Source organism: Acromyrmex echinatior, chromosome 10 (assembly GCF_024713525.1).
Source record: "Acromyrmex echinatior isolate Ae372 chromosome 10, ASM2471352v2, whole genome shotgun sequence".
NCBI lineage: Eukaryota > Metazoa > Arthropoda > Insecta > Hymenoptera > Formicidae > Acromyrmex > Acromyrmex echinatior.
In genome coordinates, this window is record NC_141861.1 from 3,309,414 (window position 1) to 3,326,871 (window position 17,458).

At 44.0% G+C, this 17,458-nt stretch overlaps 1 protein-coding gene across 1 annotated transcript in view; it reads right to left on the reverse strand.

Annotated features, from left to right (window-relative positions):
• Positions 1-4,050: 4,050 nt before the first annotated feature.
• LOC147908219 (uncharacterized) overlaps positions 4,051-17,458 on the reverse strand; it is a 59,020-nt gene continuing 45,612 nt past the window's right edge. Inside the window, exon 6 of the mRNA XM_087410511.1 lies at positions 4,051-4,685. Within this exon, the coding sequence (XP_087266637.1) occupies positions 4,677-4,685 (9 nt within the window). The 3' untranslated portion in view covers positions 4,051-4,676. The remainder of the gene's footprint in view (positions 4,686-17,458) is intronic.

A 17,458-nucleotide genomic window follows, 5' to 3' on the forward strand; every position in this document is an offset into this window, starting at 1 on the left:
AAATCATGCTCGCAAAAAGAAACATACGTGGCGTCGCGACGCCAAGTCATTCCGGTCTAGACCGTGTATATCATCGAGATCCGAGAGGGAGCAGTTTTTCTTGCGGCGGAGGACCACATTTTTTTTTCCGTGCTCTTTTTTCAACTGTAATTCCCTCGGTTGGAGAGGCACTCTCACTCAGACGCCCTCTAGTTCAAGGGAATGAACGAGTAAGGGTAGGGCATATTAAGGACTGTTGAGAATCTAAGAAAGGGACGTGGAAAAGAAAATAAGGAACGGAGAGCGATAGACAGAGAGAGAGAGAGAGAGAGAGAGAGAGAAAACGGACGGAATACGCCAACGCGGCGCAGAGGAAATGATCCGATCATGGGTGCAGAACGCGACCATAATTCTGACCAACGAAACCATAATTCCATGGGACTGTGCGGAAAGAGGCGAAAGGGTCCCCACACCCATCCGCTCCTCGTTGCCACCGGCCCGGAACTCGGAACGGGGACCGTGTCTCGTAATTTCGGATCGAATTTCAAGAGGCCTGCCACGCGGCTCGAATTAAAATCCGTGTCTCCGGGAAAGTTAAGGAATGCTTCTAAAAGAGGAAGCTGCGTATCGATTAGTCCAAATTCAAGGAACGTCGAAATCTCGATGTTATAAAGTCTCTCTTGCTGCTTTCAATGCTCTTGAAATTTTTCATCGTCAAAAGCAAATAAGAGAGATTACCGTAAAAAATCGGTCGTCAAAATTCAGCAATAAAACGAATGATAAAATACATTTTTAATTCCTATTACTTTTAATTATCTCATCATATTATCGTTTTTTAGTTTATTATATTTACTACAATTGTTTCATCAAGTACACAGAAAACTTCTATACGATAGGAACCTCGGGAAGAACCGGTCGAAAGTGAAGAATCGCTGTCTTGAAAGTACGTCGACTATAGTCCGCAATGCAAACGGTATTTATAGCAAAAGTCAATAATTTTGTAGTAGAGTCGTCGTGGATGATTCGCGTTCGCGAAGTATCGAATAAGTAACAGTTTTATATCGCCACTCGGTATAGCGCAGAATCGATCTCGCGAAATCGCGAGCTGAGGCGAGTCTTCGTTGCGGAATCGCTCTATCTATCGATGACAATTATCGCTTAGACGATGCGGAACGATGCAATTTCGCGAAATTAGTCCGCGAGCGAGCAATTGTCTATAGGGTAATCCCGGAACGATCGATCGGACTTGCCTGCAAGCGACGTACACGTGGCTGTCTATTCTGCTGCATCACCGGGTATAGCCGGGTATTGTCACAGAGAAATCGTATCAATCGCGGATATCGTTTCAATTCGCCAAATCAACCGTGCGAAGAAATTTATCTTATCGCGTATTCCAATGAGTGGACTTAATTTTCTTCGGTCATTCGTAAGGCCAGGTATCGCTGATCGGCACGAAACTGTAGATGCACTTTGGGATCGTCGGTTATCGCGTAATTGGCTCGAAAACAAAATTCTGCATCAGAGATAAATCGTCATTTCATTTCAAGAAATTCACGATGTTTATAGAATATTTCGTTATCTAGAAATTTCTCTTATCCCAAAGTGATAAGGCCAAGTACTATTCCGTGACGATCAGCGTGCCAAGATCGCGTAAATAATATCTTATAGATGTTGCGGCGTGATATCCATGTTTGTGTAAAAATCTTTTATTATTATGACGGAACTGATTGCGCGTTCGCGAGCTTAATTTATAAGCGCCAATACGATAAGCGAGACATTTATTTCGGTTCCGGTAAAATAATCGTCAGGATTGAGAATCGGCTTTGCTCAACGACTGTTTAATGGCAGTTGTAAAATCGCCGCGGGTACGAAACGTACGAAACGTACGAGCAAAGCAACGGTGCTAAACGCGTCCCCCGAGGTAGAACTTGCTTCGTGACTTCCTCGTCAGTCGTGTGCACAGTCGCGAAAAGTTTCGGACTCGTTGAATACACGACGTTGCTACGGCGCAGTGACGCCGATAACAACGGCAAGAGCCGTTCGTAGAGACGTAAACTCGCTCGCTCGAGGATCACCGGGAAGTAATCTGGGGGCCAGGCACGGAGGTAGGCACGATCTACCGCGTGATCTCCGCAGAAATCGAAACTGGCTCGGCCGTTTCTATTCTGGGCCCCGCGATGCACCCCGATGCACCCCGATGCACCCCGATGCAATATAACTCGTACCAACACCCGTTTTATTTCATCTGGAGATAATTGGATTGGATTTGCGAGTGCTAGAAACGGCGAGGTTACAAATTACAACAAACGACTTAATTATTTGTCGAGAAATTCGGTTGTATATTTCCGTATAATATTTCCGGAATATATATTTCGCGTTCGGGAAGTTCGAATTTCCTTTACGTCAAAACTGCAAGTCCCTAAAAATTAAGCTCCAAGTATGCTAAATCAAACTTTACATCATCGATGAATATTCATACGATAACTCTCTAAAACTTTTAGAGTAAATTGTCATTCTGGAGAATGAAATTTCTCACTCTTAAAGATTGAAAATTGAGTCATTCTTTTGGAAGACTAGCTCAATTACCGCTCTTTAGAGTGAGATTCCACTCCAAAGAATTTAGAGAGTACTTAAACGCGATAATAGAGAAACCAATTAATAGAGAAACAAGAGATACATCACCGCAACCATAATTATGACATAATCGTAAACAATAACAATGAGGGATTGGACTGAGGTATGAAGACTGCGGGTGTAGAAGATGGAGACAGGCACGGAAACAGGCACGAGATCTATCGCGAGATCAGCACGGAAATCGGAACTGGCTCGAGCCAACCTAATCTAAGCTCTATCTCATACCGAGAGAGAGAGAGAGAGAGAGAGAGAGTGCGCGCGTGTGTGAGTGAACGGGAGAGAAGGCTTACCCTTCCTGGGGTAAGGACGCCTAACCTGGCTTACATGTCGCGTCACGGAGCTCCGGCACACACTGGACACACACGCACACCCTGGACGCATACTTACGCATGCACACCTGTGTGCATGCGAACACTCCTACGGCCAGCGGCCGTCCGCTTGCATGTGCATGTCCGCCGGGCGCGTTTTGCGCGATTATGCGAGAGCTACCCGCTATGCAGATCGATCCCTCGGGTCGAAGGTGAAGCCCGTTTCGGTGGCAAGAATGCCCGCATGTGGACGCGACCTGCGCGGGTGCGTATGTGTGTGTGTGTGTGTGTGTGTGTGTGTGTGTGTGCGCATATGAATCGGCACATTGTGTATTCTACCGCGTGTACGTACGCACGTACGGAATGCGCGCTTCGCGAGAGAGAGAGAGAGGGAGAGAGAGAGAAACTTTAGGGCAACGATTGAAACGTTTATTAATGCTGGAGACGCTTCCGTATAATTCCACCCAGACTTAGATATTCGCCGAGGGATTTCGTCGGTAGTCTTCTTGAAAACGCGCAAACGTGCGATGGAAATTAATCGGACGTAGCATTAATTTTGCGCAAAAGCGCTCGTGCGTCACGCTATGTAGAATTCTCGGTATCGTAATCCGTTATTCTCGATCGATGCGGTCTATCTCGGCTGTGATTGATAGGAGTGTTATTTCCTTATCGCGCGAATAGCTAGAGACAGGATTGAAAGAAAAATTTAAAGAGCCTCAAACGGAGAGAATCTGGTGCAATCGCATAAAAGAAGAAGGTAAAGTGGATATAAAGAGAGAATAGGGGGTGAGATAGATCTGGCACAGATCGAACGAGTTGGGAAATAAAATAGTTTTCTGGAACAATGCGAGCCCGACCTAGACACGCAAAGGGCGAAGAACCTTTGCCTCCGTGACTTTCAGCTGAAACCACTCGTCATCCTTTAAGAGTCTGGCGGTCGCTGATTAAGGCTTCTGTTCTCGCAAGGAAGAGGGCCGGTGGTGGATAGAGGGAGAGAAAAAGAGAGATTAGACTACGTCCATGAAAGTTTACGGTGCTTGGGCACCCGTAAACGCCATATGGCCCGAAAGTCGCCATGTTTCCATCGTTTTCTTTCGCCCCGGAGCGGACTCAGGTCCCTATACGCGTCTTTATTTTTCTTTTTTCACAGTAGCTCCCCCTCGTCTACCTCGCTACTCGCTAGCTCGACTCGAGTTCTCGAGTATTTCGAGTCGATGTATTTCACTTCGAGCTTTAGAAAATCTCGAAATCATATTTTAACTCGTTCTTAATCCAACTACCTCGGTACGAGTATAATTTATATATAATTGACAATTTAGTCGCCAAGTACAAATAATTACTGAATGAAAAGAATATTGCAACTATTATAAACTGAGGAAGACTAAATAAATGAGTTGAAACGTATTTAATTTATATTCGAAAGAAACGAATTATTGATATTAAACAATGAAATTTGCTGTGCAAATATTAAATATAATTGCGTTAAATATTTATTAGATACATATTTAAATACTCGTGTCGGTACGTTAAGCTAATTACAGATTCTATTCTCGCGATCGAAAACGATAGAGTTAAGTTGAAAAATTGAAAGAGCGTGAAATAAAAAATTTCACAGCAAAGATCATTACAACTGGAGGATATAACTGGAGAAAAAAAAAGGACGCCGCGTAACAGAGAAATATAGATATAAATCTCTCACCGGCGCGGCGAGCGCTCACGGCTACTAATCGGCACACGAGATGGAGAGAGGAACTGTTAACTCACCTGAAACAGAAAGAGAACGGGACCGTTATTAGAAGACATATCTTACGGGCCGGGGACCGTGTAATTACGGCACGGTGATTCGTGCGTGTGTACGTTCCACCGTTCGCTGGCCGGCGTCCGCTGGCCGGCGGACAGTGCGAGTGCACGGAAATCTCGGAGCGCGATAGACGGTCGAACTGTATCCCGTCGTGTCGTCACGGGCGACGCCCACTCATACACGATACTAAGATGAAAGAGCCACATCGGTGGTTCCACCCGTGGTGCAGCCATCGGCGGAAACGGTGTAATCGCGATTCATTGCTAATGCCTAATCCATCGCATTCGCCGTTTGGCAACGCCGTTAAACGGCCTCGTATTCCCTGTCCTACGACCATGTTAATAAATTCTCCACGCTGTGTTATTGGCGCACGCGGATCGTGCAAGCCGTCGCACGATGTGTATCAATACTGACGCCGTACACAATTAGCATGACTATAAATTCCCTGCCGTTGCGAATGATAATTAAAATGCACGCACGACCGTACGCCGTGTCTAATTTCGATTACGAGATCGTGGAGGTCTGTTTCACATTAATATAAAATTCATAATTATCACTTCTGCGCTGAAATAATGTATATCATCGCAGAAAAATAATTAGAATTGATATAATTTTCAATGTTTGCAATGTAAAGTTAGCTTCTGCATAATTCGCAAATCGCAAAACGTAGAATGATGACGTATCACTGCACACAAGATACACGCAGATGTAAACCAACCGCAATGAATTGAACAGCGTTGACATTTTAATTTAAGCAGGTTAGAGAAACTTACTGTCTGATATTTTCCATATCACGAAAATTTATGAAAAGGGTAAATCTCTGATAAATCAACGAATACAAAGTCTTTGCTGTTCTACATTGATCAACGCAATCGCCGCAGCGCGATGAAGTTATAATGGCTGCGTTCAGCAGAAAAAGCAGCTTTGCACGACTATTGTACAATTTTTAATACGATTGGTTTATACATTTAGATCTAGTGAAGAATTAAGGACAACATACATCAAAGAATTTTACAACAGTCTCAAAGCTGCTTTCTCTGCTGAACGCAACTAATGTAACAGGCCAGTCTATATAGATATATTTGCAAACTATATTGCATTTTGCGATTTGCGAAATATGTACAGGTAGCTTTACACGTAATTATATGATATTACAGGAAATTCATAAGCACGACTTTCGAAGTTCAGTATCGATTATTCCCACCTAAGGCTCGATATAGTATCACCTCGTTTTCACGACACTTTACTTCCCCCAGAAAATCTCGATTATTTCGAGGTCGAAATCGCGGTCTAACGCGGCATCGCGACACATCGCAAGTCCCATCATCATCAGCGCGAACGGAGGATCGACGGAGGATCAGGGGAACAAACGTATACGCGAGAGGGAGGTTCGCGTTCAGGGAGGGGGGGGGATGCGTTGGAGGATATGTTTCGAAACACATCCAGCTGGCGCCTCTCGGCGCTATAGCGGGCGTTATAAGCCCGCTACCAAATCAAGCGTGTGTGACACACTAATAATCGGACGTATATATGGTGTCCGTACAGTACTCGCAGACACGGACACGCGCGCAGCAGATCAGCATACGCGGCTCGTATGTGACGTTGCTGCTATATTGCGCTGGTAGATATACGGAGGAAATGCGCACCCGTGTGTGTGCATGTGTGTGCATGCGTGTATTCGCGTATGCATATGCCTGAGCGTTCGTGTATACACGCGCCGGTTCAGAGGGAGGATGATCGTTGGAAGATAATCGAGATATCCGGCGCCGCATAGTTACTTCCTAATGGTGGCGTTTTCAGTCGCTTTAGCGTACTGCCGTTTTACTTCGTTCGTGTATATATATATATATATAAAATATTTGACAGCATGAAAGAAACTCGGAAAAGTAAAGTTTCGGCATCAAGTATTCATCCGTCAGATGACGCGCGAACAACTAGCGCAGCTCGCGCTCTAAAAATTGACAAAGATGTCAAACTAAAAGTACTTCCCTATTCAGATATAAATATAAAAAGATTTTCATTTAAATAAACAGATAATCTATAAATATTTTATTGATTGTTAGACGACGGGTCTTTTTGTATTTTTAAAATTTTACACCGAAAAAAAGTTTATGAAATTTTTATCTATGTAATTAAAAAATGATACTTACATTTAAAAATATTTTTTTTTAATCGAATAAATATTTATTGTAAAAATTTCATAAATTTCTTTTCCATGTACACCTTTTTTTTTAAGTAAGATTTGTGTTCATTGTTTTTTTTTTCCCATTCTATTTCTTGCCTCAAAATATTATTTTAGTGCTACAGTGACTTTCCCATAAAAGTTAAGTTTTGTTTTTCAAACATTTGTATAAACGTATCAATATCACGAAGAAATGTATTGAAACAGTATCCATATATTTTGAAAAGAAAAAAATTACATAGCAATTTTTTAAGTAAATTTCTGCAAATATCTATAATTCTAATAAATTACAAAAAATAATATCGAATCTTGAGGATTATCAGTTTCATCGAAATTAATCGGGAACTGAAAGCGGCGCGCAAACAGAGTACTTGAATACTTTATAAGCGTTCGGAGTGCAACGTGGAATAGAGTCGCAGCCGTAACTGCCCGGGTATTAATTTACGATTATATGCCTTCCACATTTATAGCACAAGCCGACCGAAAATATACATCAAACGGGAGCGCGTATGGAGTCGCCAATCGTTATACGTACGTTTCTTATTTTTCGACCGCTCGAACTCGCTGATGCTAATTGTCATAATCGCGTAGAGCGCGCGGCTTCATTAGTATCGCGCACACACAGGCATAAATATGCACACACGGACGCACGTACGTTTCGTATGTGCGTACACACATACACACACGCACACCACACATACGTGCACGCTGACTTAAGTACATATATGCACACAGAATATGCGCAACGCATATAACGGTAGGTACAGGCAAATGCATGCTCTCGCGCGCGTGCAAACACGCGCGTGCACAGAGAAACAACGCACGTGCGGACACGCGTGCGCTCCTGCGTGTATGTGTGTATGTACGGAGTACGCGTGTCCCGGAGGCGACGTATCCGCACAAACAGAACCCGGGGATAATGGTTACCAGCAATGGATATATCGGTAGACGTGTGTTGGGGTCCTAGGATACCGCTATTAGTACGGCTCTAGGCCGCGTCTAATTATACCTCGCGCGCGCCGCCGCGCGCGAATATGTTTGTAGCCATCGTATCTATCGTATCTGTTTAGACGCGCGTGTGCGCATATACATATATACACACATATATATTTGTATATAGTTTGAAGTAATATATATATATATATATGTGGGTGGGTGTGTGTGTGTGTGTGTGTGTGTGTGTGTGTGTGTGTGTGTCGTGCTAAACTGTAGAATCGCGCGCAAGCACGAGAGAGATAAACGGAGAGAAGAGCAGCGTAGATACGGCGTGCGCATACGAGCGTGTACGTGTACACATACGTACGCGCGCGCGCGTGTAACTTGTAGCTACAAGCGCGATCATATGGGTTACGCATACGTGTCGGGTACTAATGCTAATCCCAACCATAGATTACGAGATGGGCGGCGACGATCGACCGGAACTGCCGCCGTCATGGAATTTCCGCGACTCCTAGTGTCTAGCTTTTCGCGATTGCCCAACGCGAGTCAGAATGTGGACGGCGCTGCGGATCTCGTTTCTTTCACTAGATCCAGATAAAGTTCACCAAGGAAAGTATATTTTGTAACAGATTGTAATTACAATGCCGAAACTATTGTAGTCGAATAATTTTATTTCAATAAAATTTTTACTAGTTTGTCATTAGATATCATTCTTTCTGATCTTCCACTCATTATTTTACGTTATGAAATAATTTCAAAGAAAGGAGCGCGATAATTCAGCGAGATTTAGTGCTAAAATTCGTAAAAGTAACGATATAATTTCTATCGAATTTCTATCGTCATTTCTTAAAAATTATTTCGCACATGTTATTGTAAAACAATATATGAAAGATCAAGGATAAATTGTTTATGAAAATAATACCTAATGACAGACTAATAAAATTTCTATGAAAAAAATAAAAATAAAAATTATTTGATTGCAGAATCATCTGTTCATTAACACCTACAGAGAAGGTACGTGTATTTCGCGGACGCAAATTTTTCTACCTTAATCGACCTCATACGGATAATTCGGTAAAAGCACGGTAACGAACTCGTTGCGATAATAAAGTGGCACTTGTCGACCAATTCGACGGTAGAGGAAAGAAAAAACAATCAACTTCGAGACTGAAGCCAGGTCGCCGTCCCATTTATATCAATTCTATTCATTGCCGCTTTTAACCTAGCACTCGCGTGATCAGTGGCTCTCATCGCCAACATTTTTCTATGGAACAACAACATTCCTTTCAATTTCTTAAAATAAAAACCGAACGAGCAAGTAGTAGCGAGAAAATCGAATAAAAGCCATAGCTTAAGAGCCATCTGGGTAAAATTTTAATACGAATCACGTTGAAAAAACAAATTCCACATTATTCCACATTATCGATTATTTTGTTGCCAGTTCATAAAAACGTTCCGGAGGAACAGAAATTCAGATACAAATTCATACATTCATACGTGATAGCAATATACACGTATAACATCAACACGACCACCACTCGGACCTTTCTACTCGGAGTAAATTTGGCCACACCGGTAACGCGCACCGTGGGAAGGCAGGTGAAACGGAGCGACGTAACGGACCTATCGGTTTCATTGATTCTTTCTTTTTTTTTTTCCTCTCTCTTTCTCGAGGCAATTACACCGACCTCCAAAGCGAGCGCGCGCGAGCGTTATTTTCCTGACGATCGACCGCGCGTGGATCGCTCGTAAAACGCCAAACGCCACGACGATTCGACGACGACGACGACGAGGACGACGAGGACGGCGGCTTTCACGATCTCACCAATCCGGCCTGCACGCGCGCGCGATCCTCTCAAATTTTCATCTTAATTGAAGCGGGCGTGTCGCTGGACCACCGTAATCGACAGCCACTTTCGCTTTCGTGTTTCTTCCCGTTCGCCCCGAGAAATTCGTTTCGACAAATCCGAATATGCATACGTTATATACTGCATATTAATCGAATTTTCGTACGAAAAGAGATACCGAGATACGAAAAGGATCGTGCAGCTTCCAAATTGTCACGGCTGTGGAAGCACGAAGAAATTGAGTTCATTAATCCATGATAGGATTATGCAAAAATGGGAGCAGTTATGACAAGCCATTTATTATGCGGCGAGGTAGATGTGTGTTATTTTTCTTAGCTCTATCTTCCTCTGTATCCGGCTGAAACGAGCTTATAGAGAGAAACGCGCCATCGCGGCGAAGCACGTAATATGAATCTTCATTAATAACGTCGAAATGGCAGGTCTCAACGCGACGTCGTAAAACGACCGAATAAATGCAAACGTCTGTTGCATGTATCCACTTATTATCCGAGGCAAATACAAATAAATTTCTTCGATTAATTTTTTTTCCCTCCAAAAGAAAAAAAAAATTAAAAACCCACACAAAATTACATACAGGGTGGCCACTCGGCGGAAAATCAAATTGAATTTTATCGTCATAGCTTAATTTATCAAAGTGATTCACGTGCGACAGCACGAGCGACTTAATTTTCACCCGAGGTTACTCCAGGTCCGCGCATTGTAATACCCCAAAATGGACGCGGCGAGCTAATTAAGTCGGACGTAAAGAAAGATAACGTTTCATAATGAAGGTGGATTTTTTGCCTATTTTTCGAGCGCCGCCGTCGCCCCTCCCGTCGTCGTCCCGACGCCGCGCCGCGCCGCGCCGCGCCGGGGAAGATTTTACGCTCGACAAGCTCTCGGGGGGGAAAAAAAGGTCGTCCGAGTGTACCAGAGAGAGCAGCGGGTTTAAAACGTTGCAAGTGCCGTACCGGATATGAGGGACGCGGAGAGGGACGGAGAGAAGGAGAGAGGAAGGCGCGCGCGGACCGGAAATGGCCGCCCTTAACCCGGCGCGATCAAAAACTGGTTTCGCCAGACACACGAAAGCGCCGCCGAGAGATGAGGGAAGCCAAGAAAAAAAAAAGTGAGAAACGGAGAGAGAAAGAGAAAGAATACTTCCACCACCGCTCCTCCTTCCTACCGTTCTCTCGCTCGGTAAATAACGGATAATTTCGCTCTCGAATAAATCGAGGGAGGCAAAAGTTTCGGCGTTAAAAAACGTTTAAGCCGTTGCAATATTTTAAGGGAGCCGCGGAGAAACTTTAATGCAGTTAATCCGGAGTGACTTCCGCGAAATACGGCCCTGGGAATTCTCGTTGCAACGCACCGTGCAGTTTTCCCCTCGCACGAACGAACAGCGAAGCGGTTTCTATGGTCAAAACAATCGCGGGAAATAAGTTGCAAATATTAAGTTTATCTGACGTGATGGTCTACTAGAAAAAAAAAAAAATTCGATAAAAAAATAAACCGACAAAGATCTATCCCAATGGAATTCGAGCAACTACCCTGCAAGTGATAACTTTGTTTGTATTATCCGTTTTTACGTTCATTTTCAGTTCACATTGTATTATTAATTATGTATAATCGATATAAAACTAACGACGTAACTGTATAATCTTTTTATTTACCTACTTTAATAATTAGTGACATTTAAAATATTGCAGGTATCGAAAACTTCACTTTTGCAATACAGTCCCGTAGTTCCGATTCCATCGATTAGTCATTATTACTCGTTTTATTTTCTTAGAAGCGGCAATTAAGTGAATTGAAATTGATGATGAAGATACTGAAATAATGTACCGACAGCTGTCGATCTAACACAGCGTAAATGCGTGACCTACTCGATCTCATTTGTCTCGTAACGCTTTGCGTCATTAAATACGTCTTTTGCTCGGCATAACGCGAGAGGCATAATTACAATGCTTTTGTACCGTTAGCGTTAATAAGTCGTCCGATCGAGCCGGTCCCAAAGGCGGAGAAAATGAAAAAGAGGTCGCCCAGTCAAGAATAAGTAATTACAGATCGCGCCATTAGACCTAATGCCGATATTCTAAAAATGGAATAGTAAATTAGATTCCTTTGTGCAGTAACGTTACAAGCTCCCGGCTTAATTGACGCATTATCGCCCGTCATAATTCAGTTAGAAAACGGCGAACTTGGTACGTACGGCATCGCAGTAGAAAATTAAATTTACAATTACGACAAGTTTCCATTAATTGTATCAACGCCCGTATCCATTTACGTTTCAGTCAATATTCTTAAATCGGTTGAAAAAAAAGAAAGAAATTTTTCTAAATCACAAGAAAAAACATTTTAAAAATTAAATTAAACATTCCGTAGACTAATCCTACTTAAGTGGAGAAAATCCAAGGATAGTCAGATTAAATTTGCAGTCGCAGGTCGAAAAGGAGAACCGCTGCGAACAGTCCATAAGCCGGAGAGGATCTAGCGGCTGTGTAGACTGTACTGAAATAATGTACAGTGCCGTACAAAATGGCAAGTCGGCGAGAGGGGAACGTAAAAGCGGGGCAAGAGGGGAGGGGGAGGGAGGAGGGAGGGGGTCTCTTCGTTTCCCTTCCTCGCGCATCACCCTCCGCCGCCCATCTCCCTCGCCCGTCGACGGGGGTAACAATGGTGTGCAAAGGAGATTAACAAACAGAATAAGCTAACGCATAATCGCATTATTTCTAGCTAAGCCGCATTTAAATTAGATAGAAATTCCATTTAACGAAACAATGCGGGGATGATGAGTCACTTCGCCGTATACGCGCTGACTCGCAATGTCGGAATAGACATTGTCCCTCCCGCCCCTCCGCCGCGACTGCAGTCCCGGCATTCCCGGCGCGATATTCCTCTCCCCCGTCGCCGACGAGCGAATTTCTGATTTCGCGAAATTCTTACAAGCCGGCCGTGTTATCGCGCTGCCGAGAGCACCGCGATCCGCGTCGGAATCCCGAGCGTGGATATATTTTGGCAACGATATATTCTGTCCTGCTCGGAGGGCGCACTTAAGCGAACGCTGCAAATTCAAGTGTGCAAAAAGGGACTTTGGTATATGTGCATTATTTAATTTTCCATGTAAAAATGAACGCTATACTACACGTTTGAATGGGTGTTGTACACCCGTATTTCAAGGTTGTCACAAATTCCCCATCATAAAATTCCGTAATTTTTCCTTGATTTCTTTCAAACAGAAATTCATAATTTTCTCCAACTTAATAATATAAATAATAATACTTAGAAATCTGTAGTTCTTTCAGGAAACCGTTAGATATTTTGTTGAGTCAATCTATAAATTGAGTCAATCAATTTTGCTGAAGAATTTAAAAATTTAGCTAGACACAGATCTGAAGAATATTACTAGATCACTAGAAAACAGATAGGATGACAAAATTGATTGCTAGAATATCAAAACATTTTGCAGCTTGCTCATCATGTTTAAGATTCCTACAAAATTATTTTCAGATGTAATTTCAGATATTTTCAAATGTCTTTCAGTGTAGCAATTTAAATTATTATTAATATAGTTGACACTGCTTGCATTTTTAATTGTCGAGTTGATAGCATTCCAAGACTGCGTAGGTATGATGTACGTATATTAAATTCTTTTAAAGCCAAGAATTTTAATTTTCCAGAAAATTTTGCAAAATTCTTTGGAATGGATTTGCAATTTTGTGACAATCCTGTACCCCTACTTGTATGCAGTGTAGGGTATTATACTTCTACACGGAAAACTAATCACTCACACATATACTGAAGTCATTTTCCACATTTAAATTTGCAATGAAAAACGCGTCCTCATCCGGTTCTCTCGGTTATCTCGGTTCTAATACTCTAAGCAAATCCGACTCGGCCGAGTTACATTCATTTATTTTTGAATGATAAGCACCCGCCGACGATACAACACGCCCAATACGGGGATCGGGCGGTAAGGCAGGCAGAGATTACATTGTGAAACTAGAGCGAGCAATATTAGTCGATAGCGCGGGAAGAAAGGATACGCTATCTCGACAGGATGTAGGATTTATCCTATCTCCAGGGCGCGCAGAATGATATCGCCTGTTCTAGTTTCGAGGAAGCGCGATATTCCATGCCGGCGTCTTCCGACCTATCGGTTTTGGAAAAGTATTCCCGAAACAATATGCAGCTAAACCCGCGTCAACCGCCCTCTGACATTCAAGGATCTCATATTAGGTCGCAACCTAGAGAGCCCAAGCCGTCGTTTATTCAAATCAGCTGGAAAGTTAGCGCGTACCATCAATTTCAATCGAACGGTATGCGCGGACCACAGGAGAAGGACAGTTCGCGAGTTTGTGCGTCCGATATTTCATCGAAAGGTCGCCGTTCCGTTCCCGATTTTATATCGGGGGAACACGCAATTCGTCGCGCAGGGTCGTAAAAATTTTTAGAGCACCCTATACAATCGAGGAAGGACGCAAAAAGAGCGAGTCGAACGACAACGAGCCCGCCCACGTGAGAGCGGCCATGTCGTGACGTAATTCTGACGTCATTGTGCCGATAGCGTGTGCTCCACACGCTCTGTCGGGTGCACAGGGGGAAAAATCGTAAAACGTGTACCGTCTCTTCAATCGTCCCCCCCCCTCCTATTCACGATTGACGCGCAATCCGCTTTCGAAGAAAACGTCTTTCCCGCGCCGAGACTCTCTTCCGTCGCCGGGATTCTCAAGGGGGATTTACATTTTCCGCGGAAAGTTCCGCTCGCCTCTTCTGTCGGAAAGATTCCTCGCGATATACCATTTTTCCCGCTTTCCCCCGTTATACGCGCACACATCGGTATCGGGTGATACCGTATAGATTAAATTACATTGGACGCGAACGAAATCGTATTTTACCGAGTCAGAAGCGTCGGTTTCAAAATTGCTATAAATGAGAGATTCGAAGAGCGAAATAATAATATCGAAATAAGGAGAAAACGATCTTACTGAAAATTACTTTCCTCTTTATATAGATTAAAGAGAAAATCGCATCGATTATGCCAATGAATTAAACGCCCAAATCTATTTTCCAAATTACATCAATCGCAATCGATAATTTCCGCTACTTCGATATGCAGGAGAAACGGAGCATGATTTGTTCGATAAAATTACGATAGATATGATTTCAGAAAGTAAATAGATATACTAAATATTATATAAATTATTTACGGTACTTAAATTATTTATTTATAAGTCCCTCCCGCAGATAGATATAAATCTTTAATATTGAAGATAAATTTGGAAAGCCTTAATTAAGAGCCCCTCCAGCAGATGGATTCCTAATACTGAAATACAGGAAAAACGAAGTACGATTCACTCGGTAAAATTGCGACAAATATAACTTTCACAAAAACAAATAGATATACCGAATATAATATATTATTTATTTGATTATTTATTTACTTATTCGAGTCCCTCCTGCGCAGATAGACGTTCCCATGCGACGAAATGCAAGAAAAACGGAACACGATTGGCTCGATAAAAATTGCGAAACATATAATTTTCACAAAAAAGAAAAGAAACAGATGAACTAAATATAACATATTATTTAAGATTTTAATATTTTATTTCACTCCCTCCCGCAGATACGGATCTCCAATATTGAAGACAAATTCGGAAAGTCTTCCCATCGTACCGTCCGAGTAATCGGATCGGTGAATGAGGGCGTCCCTCGATCTTTTACCTGAGGACCGCCGCCCACGATCGACTGGTAGGCCGATTGAAAGACGCTGCCCAACTGCGTGAGGCCCTCGTCCTCCATCTGGAACATTATGTCCGCCCCCGGCGAGCCGTTGTTGTTGAGATTATTGTTGTTGCCCATCAGTTTCTCCGTACTGCCGACGTCGGAGCGGAGTATCGTATTAGACTGCATAACTCACAGGCGGGACAAGCGCGGCAACACAATACGGGAACAGGGCACGTGGCCGTTGGACTCGCGGATGATCCACGAAGCGCGGCGGAGTGTTCGAGATAGATCACGGCGTCACCGATTACGCTCCGACGTCAGACCCTAGCGGCATCGGCGTCTCGCGGCGAACGACCGCGCGCCGTTGTCATCGTCGCGAAAAATCTCACCGCCAGCACAGGAAAAGGGGATCCAGAGGGGCACGCGTCGTCACGTGACGAGGATCCGCTTCGCAGAACGGACTTCTGCGGCTCGGGAATGGTCGAAAGGAGTGCAAAGTCGCGCCCTCGTCAGGTCGAACATACCACGCACTTGTCACGATTTCGAGAACGTGGTATAGACGGAGGGGAAAAGAGAAAAAGAGAGAGAGAGATATGTATATATATATACGTACAGAAGGAAGGAGAGTAAAAGGAGACGCGCGGTTGGAAAAACCTGGACACCGGAGTATCTTATCGCCGATTATCGATATAGCTGCACGATTTTCGTCCCCTTCGTGGATCCGCGCGCGAAATCATTAGCGCGCCGTAATCGTTCATTCGCTCGCTCGGGGAGACACGGGAACGTCACCGCGTAGTGAACGCGCATCAGGACGCACAAGCGCGCGATCGCTGCCGTCGCTCCATCAGCTGCATGGCGTCGGGGATCGCCGTTTTTCGAGGTTAGAACGCGGATGGCACGAGAGAGAAAGAGAAAGAGAGAGAGAGAAAGAGAAGAAACACGTCCTATCGCGCGCGCCGCATCTCCTTTGAAACTCGCGAGCGAGTGACACACGGCTCTCGAGCTGCGATCGCGAGTTCACTGGTGTATCTACTGGAATTCACTTGGTCGCGAATACTCGGTTGCAAGAGGAAGCGGCGAGGAAACGAAGAAGAGCGAAGGACGCGCGAGAGATCCTCTCTTCACGAGTTATGCGACGAGACTGACGCGCCGCGGTCGCGAGGGGAAGCGATCGCAACGGCTCCTTCCACCCCCCTGCACCGGCTAAGGGTTCCCATCCCTTCCACCGACACCCCGTGCACACAGTACAGAGTACCCCCACTCCGCGCGCCATCGCCGCTTGCCGTACGATCGCTTCGCTCGCTTCTCGTTCGTTCACTCGACGATGATTCCTTTACGTCCTTTTAGCGCTCTGTTCACGCAGGAAGCAACCCCTAAACGCGTAAGGCCGTTTTTGCCCACAAAGTAGCAGACGTTTGTACCGACGACAAGCTAAGGCGAATGCAAAATGTGGGTGGATCGCTTTCTCTCTCTCTCTCCCTCTCTCTCTCTCTTGCTCCGCTCTTGTCCGCAGGCTATGCACCATGCCGAAAACATCGGTCCACTTGTTGAGTCGGAAAGAGAGCGAGCGAAGGAGAGCAGGACGGAATCTCGGAGGACGGGAACGTGTGGGTGGATGCGTGCGTGCGTATGCGTATACGCACGGAAAAGTGACGTACGAGATAAAAAGCTTCGCGGCGCTAACAACGGACGGACAAAGAGGATCGACCCTCAGAGTACGCGTCACTATACGCGGTCGTGACGAGATCGAGTCTATCCCGTATATATCTCCATCTTCTTTCGCGATTAAAGCTATGGCTCACAAAAAGCTTAAGCGGTGTAAGACGTAATCACTAAGAAAATCAACAGTTCCGATTTGCTACTGCTTACGTTATTGCCTTACATTGAGAGAAATGTTTGATGCGAATAACTATTTATTTTGATGCTATGTGAGCTACAAAAACTTTCTTACTCTTTAATTTAAAAATTGTGTTGGTTTAATCAAAATTTGGTTAGAATAAACTGTTATACAATAAATTGTGATTATTAGAATAAACTGTGTTAT